The 5,250-nt window shown below is 43.2% G+C and overlaps 1 protein-coding gene across 1 annotated transcript; it reads left to right on the forward strand.

The window, feature by feature from the left end:
- The first annotated feature begins 2,025 nt into the window (after positions 1-2,025).
- Positions 2,026-2,972, forward strand: LOC100835460. Its single transcript, XM_024463255.1, has one exon. The coding sequence runs from the start codon at positions 2,127-2,129 to the stop codon at positions 2,832-2,834; it is 708 nt and encodes a 235-aa protein (XP_024319023.1). The 5' UTR covers positions 2,026-2,126; the 3' UTR covers positions 2,835-2,972.
- The last annotated feature ends 2,278 nt before the right edge of the window (positions 2,973-5,250 follow it).

Consider the following 5,250-nt stretch of genomic DNA (forward strand, 5'->3'; position numbering starts at 1 on the left):
CAAGGTAAATAGTGAATAATTGTTTACCTGCACATGTCTGGCTACTTAAGAACCACAAGCATATTACACATTCGTGCACACTTTCCACCAACAATTGGAATATGGGCATGATAAGCTCACATAGAGGCAGAAAAAAATGGCTCCTTGCAAGATTCCAAAAATAGCAGAATATACAGCAGATGGAACATACAATGCTGCAGACTCCTGAAACACGCCGGCAATGCCACAGATAAGTTCAATGAAACATAAGCAGATAAGCTCAGTTAGATGTACCTAATGTACTATAAAATTGCAAAATAGGTTCTCTCAAAACTTCAATGAAGAAATGCGGCAGGCATGCAATTGGCAACTGAAACATGCCAGCGATGCTGTGAACGGAAGAGCGTAAAGGGGTCTTGTAAGGTATGAGTTCCAGTGGACCGAGGTTGTTCTCAGAACCAGATAACAACAAAGCTGGAATATACTGATCAAGTCAATGACTCCTTAGTCCTTACACCAGCAAGCAAAACACACATCCACAGCCTCGTGCAAATGAGTTTGCCACTAACAATCAAGACATGTCTGTAGCATGCAGCAACACAGCATGAAGAGGGTTAGTCATCATGTATTGTTGACACACCCACGGACATGATTGAGCTAATATAGTGGATCTTCCTCCCTGCAACCATAGCACACCAGCTCGTAATTAGCACTACCAAGCAACTTGCATATCAAACAGATTGCATTGCCTATTAAAGAAGTGTTGAAGCTTGCACGAATGACGAGACAGAACAATAAAGTAATCAGACACGTATTCTTTTTTTGCTGCCAAGAAATGGAAGATGGCAATGTCATAGCCCTCGTTAGGAGCACCTAATGCATCAATAAAAAACCTGTACTGCATGTGGGTTGTCCTGAGATTGCAGACAGACACATGCTGAATGCACTAGTAGGAACATGCCAGCTATTCTCACCAGAATCCAGATACACATGGCCTTGGAGCCTCGAAGGTGAGCAATCAGCAACCAGATTTTCTTCTCTTTCGCTGCACACTCACCGATAACGGATCCCGATCTAATATTAAACAACATGCTCGTGCAGATGGGTTTGATGCCAATAACCAAGACATAACAGCCTGATTATAAGCCTCAACTAGAGACTAGAGCTATAGATGCCTCTTAGACTGACCAAGCATAAAAAAGCATCGGCTTGTCGGACAGATGGGTGGCTTTTGTGCCAGTAGCACAACTCTCCATCATCGATGAGATTCTTGCTGTCTATAGGGTGATCCTTTCCACGGCTTTTGCTTCTTCCATTATATATACAGGCACACCATACCGCTTCAGCACCATTGCAGCAAAGTGTCACTTCTCTGGATATCTTCTCTTCCACTTTGGCTTCAGTTCTAGTCATGGCTAGCCATCTGAGATCGGCGAGACTGCCTTCCAGCCCGCCCTCCGATGAAACCAACATGGAAGAACAACAGGAAATTCTGAAGGCGAACATCTCAATCAACTTCGGCGACCACATTAACAACGATCGATGATTTAGGGTGACAATGTGACTGCCAAGGCGGATTAGGAGAAGACATATGTGTATCAGACTGGGAAGTAGAAGACAAAAATGCATCAGTATCTTCTGCATATTTTCTTGAATTAACATGCCAGATCAAACTCTCTAGGCTTCAACTTATGATTAGCACAAGCTTCCAGCAAATAAAATAGATGAGTAAACTGAGCCACGTCACAGAAAAATGCTGGGTTAGCAATGCATTAAATAGTGGCTTGAGCATGCAACTGTGGCAAGATCCACCACCAGACTACCGCACGGCTGGTTCTTGCTGCCAATTGCTGGAACATGATGATGTGTTCGCTCATCTCGAGCTTAGTGGACACACTAAAAAATGTACTTGACATGAGACGACTTTGGTGCTGTAATCTCTATGCTGCCGCCAGATCTCAAGCCACAGCAGACAGAATCTGGGAGATGTAATGGCATGATTCTTCTTGTCTACCAATCAAAGGCTATTGCTTGAACACTTTTCATGTATAAATAGACCTCGGCAGAATGGTAGACACATCAAACCAAAGGTTGCTCTTCCTCTCCTCTCTTCAAGCACAATACAGAGAAAAGCTTTAAGATCAGATATGGCTTTCCACCAAAGATCGATAAGTTTGCCATCTAGGTCTCACATCAGTGAGACCGAAGTCGAGCAAGAGCTGCAGAGACTAGAGACAAGCATCTCTTCCTCCATTACCATTGGCACAATGTGTGATGGTCTTAGGAGCCTTGTAAACATCTACAATGGTGTTCAAGAGATTAGTTGCCTTCCAAGCAACCAAGTTTGCTCCTTCCAGCAGAGAAATATGTTGAATGCTGAAATGGAAGGTTCTCTTGAGCTGCTGGATCTCTGCAGCACCATGCAAGAGTTCTTCGTCGAGATGAAGGCAATCATCCAAGATCTGCAAGTGGCTCTGAGGAAAGGAAATGACACAGCTGTGCAAGCCAAGATCCAGTCTTACGCTTGCTTGGTGAAGAAGGTGAAGAAACATTTCAAGAAGACCACAAAGAAGGCTATTTCTGATAAGGAGTGCAGGATGGTCATGCTATTGACCAAGGCTAGACATGTCTCCATCTCTCTGCTGGAGTCCACACTCCATCTGTTGTTCAAGCAAATCGAAATGCCAAAACAGTCTCTTGTCTCCAAGGCATTCCACAAGAAGAAGGCAGTAATTTGTGAGGAGCAATTGCGGGAGTTAGAGTCCAGCATTGGAGATCTTGAGAATGGGGCAGCACATCTGTTCAGGAAATTACTCCAGAGCAGAGTTTCTCTCCTAAACATACTTAGCTCATAGATACTCAACGGCACTCTTCACGACCTACGATTGGCATCCGCCTTTTTGAGGATTAGCTGATCTTGATACAATTTTCATATATGTATGTATAACAGATGTACAGAAACTTATAGAAACAAAGACCAAAGTTTTGATCCATTTCAGATTCCATGATGTCGATATAATTTCTCTTGGGTTTTCTGATAGATATGCATGAGAAAAGGAAATGCTTATTCTGTCAACCCATCACACAATTCTGGTTTCTTAGGAACTAATGTTGTTTGTAATATATTTTTTCTGGTGGTAAATGACTGCTAATGACTTTAGACTTACATGCTTACAGTTCATGATGAACATCAGATCCTTATTTTGCGGATCTCACTGGTCATGTGCAGGACATGCCAGGTCGAAGCCACATGTCTTATGGATGTACTTAGGAGGCCAGATTCCCTTTGTAATTGCAAAATCTGGCCATGCTGTTGCTTCCTTCTTTCTTTGTGGGAGACCATGGCTTGCTTAGTTAGTTTTCAGTAATATATCTGCATTGTTATTCAGGTGGTAAACTTTTCATTGCTGATAAATTCACATAGCTAACTATGATGAATAGATATAAAGCACAAAAATTAATAAGAGAACTGGTATTCCACATCTGCAAATGAATCTTTTTTTGGATTGAGCATCACAAGATTGCTGTGATGATAAAAGGGAAATGTTTTCCATCCATCGAAGATCGGGTAGATAGAATTCAGTAATACCTTTTTGTTTCTTCCTTCCCTCATCTGTATAGCAGCAATAAAACAATTACAGATGACGTAACAAAGAAAATTACCAAAATCTCATATAGCTCAGAGTTACAAAGAAAATCTCATATAGCTCAGAGTAACAAAGAAAACTACCAAAATATTTGTCCAATCCACATGGGTCCGGATATCCAAATTATCTCCAACTAAGATCTTGTCCTTCAGTACTGACAACCTATGCTTAATATCAATTTGCACAAATTATAAGCATTTTGGGCCACAAAGTTTGTGCACTTGAAAATCCATATGCTTATTAGCTTTTTTTTTCCGAGAAAACGCAAAAGCCTTGCGTCTCGATGCATTGATAGATAGGAAAAAGTTATTTACAAGGTCGCGAAGGACCACACCCAATTACAACACAACACGCCTAAATAGGATCTGGAGGCAACAGCGCCCTCAGACCCACTGCTCCCGCCCGAGACCACTGGCGAGCCTCCGCCTTGACCCCGTCGAGGAGGGAGGCGATGCTGGGTAGAGAGTTGTCGAAGACCGCAGCATTGCGGTGTTTCCAGATCGACCAAGCTGTTAGCATAACCATCGACGTAGTGCCTTTCTGAGCGGATGAAGAGGAGGGTTGGGTCGCTTCCAGCCACCAAGCTGCAAAAGGGACGCTTCGTTAATCATATGAGCTCCAGGTGTAAACATTTGTGGGCAGAATTTAATTTGGCCATTTATGTTCTGTGCTGGTCCGAACTACCTGCTTGTTTGTATATTCATGTCCATGTTGCACATGCTTTTTAAATCGCATAATTAGTGTGTGATCCTTGTTTAGTGCATCTTGTCTACAGATACGAGGTCCAAGCTTGAAGGCAAGCTTGCAATTAGGACAATATGTTAGCTGGACAAAATTGCTGCACGATCACACAGCCCAGCCTGGTGCTGCTTTCTTTTAGTTTGTGTGTATACCTATCATGACAAACGAACTCTCCATTATATGTTAAAATACAGTTACAATGGAAGACGTAACAGATTCAGTTTGCTTAGTTGAACAGGTGAATTTTTTTAGGCGTAAATTTTTTTAGCTTCAGTTTGTTCAGTTAAGTTGCAAGCAAACCAATGTGAAAAAAATTCCTAAAAAATCCTCGTGTACTTCCCAACTTCTAAAAATCCTCTAGTAATATACACAAGTATGGTATGTATTACCTTCAGTACAAGTACAGAACTACACACACCAACCAAATGCGTCCCATGAGTGAGAAGAGAAATTTTGAGGGGGTGACAAGTGAGAAATTACAAGCGCAGCTGATGATTCCTAAGGTGAGCAAAGGGGATCCAAATGACCGCAATATGATGCGGATTTTCTTGAGGACCCGATCGATAATCGCTCATGGACTCGGGTAGCTCACGAGGCATTGCAGATAAGAACCGAGGGCTAGGTAGATGCGTACCACGGTGGGGAACTCTGCAGGCCTCCAGATCTCTGCCGTTGGGGGCGGTATACGTCCATACGGCGGGGGATCGCCGGAGTTGGGCGACGCCGGCGCGCCGTGGCGGTTTCACTCCTCCGTGGCCATTTCTTCGCTCTCTCCGGTATGGAAGGAAGGTGGTGGGCTTCTTCCTGGGCCGGTGGGCTGGATCAGTAATATGTTCTCCATTTGAGAGAGACGGAGAGGATTTTGGGCCTCCCCGCAAAAGAA

The sequence above is a fragment of the Brachypodium distachyon genome, chromosome 4 (assembly GCF_000005505.3).
Source record: "Brachypodium distachyon strain Bd21 chromosome 4, Brachypodium_distachyon_v3.0, whole genome shotgun sequence".
NCBI classification, from domain to species: Eukaryota; Viridiplantae; Streptophyta; class Magnoliopsida; order Poales; family Poaceae; genus Brachypodium; species Brachypodium distachyon.

Bases quoted from the DNA above. Each gene is read 5' to 3' on its own strand.
- LOC100835460 (XM_024463255.1), top strand. From the start codon at position 2,127: ATGGCTTTCCACCAAAGATCGATAAGTTTGCCATCTAGGTCTCACATC.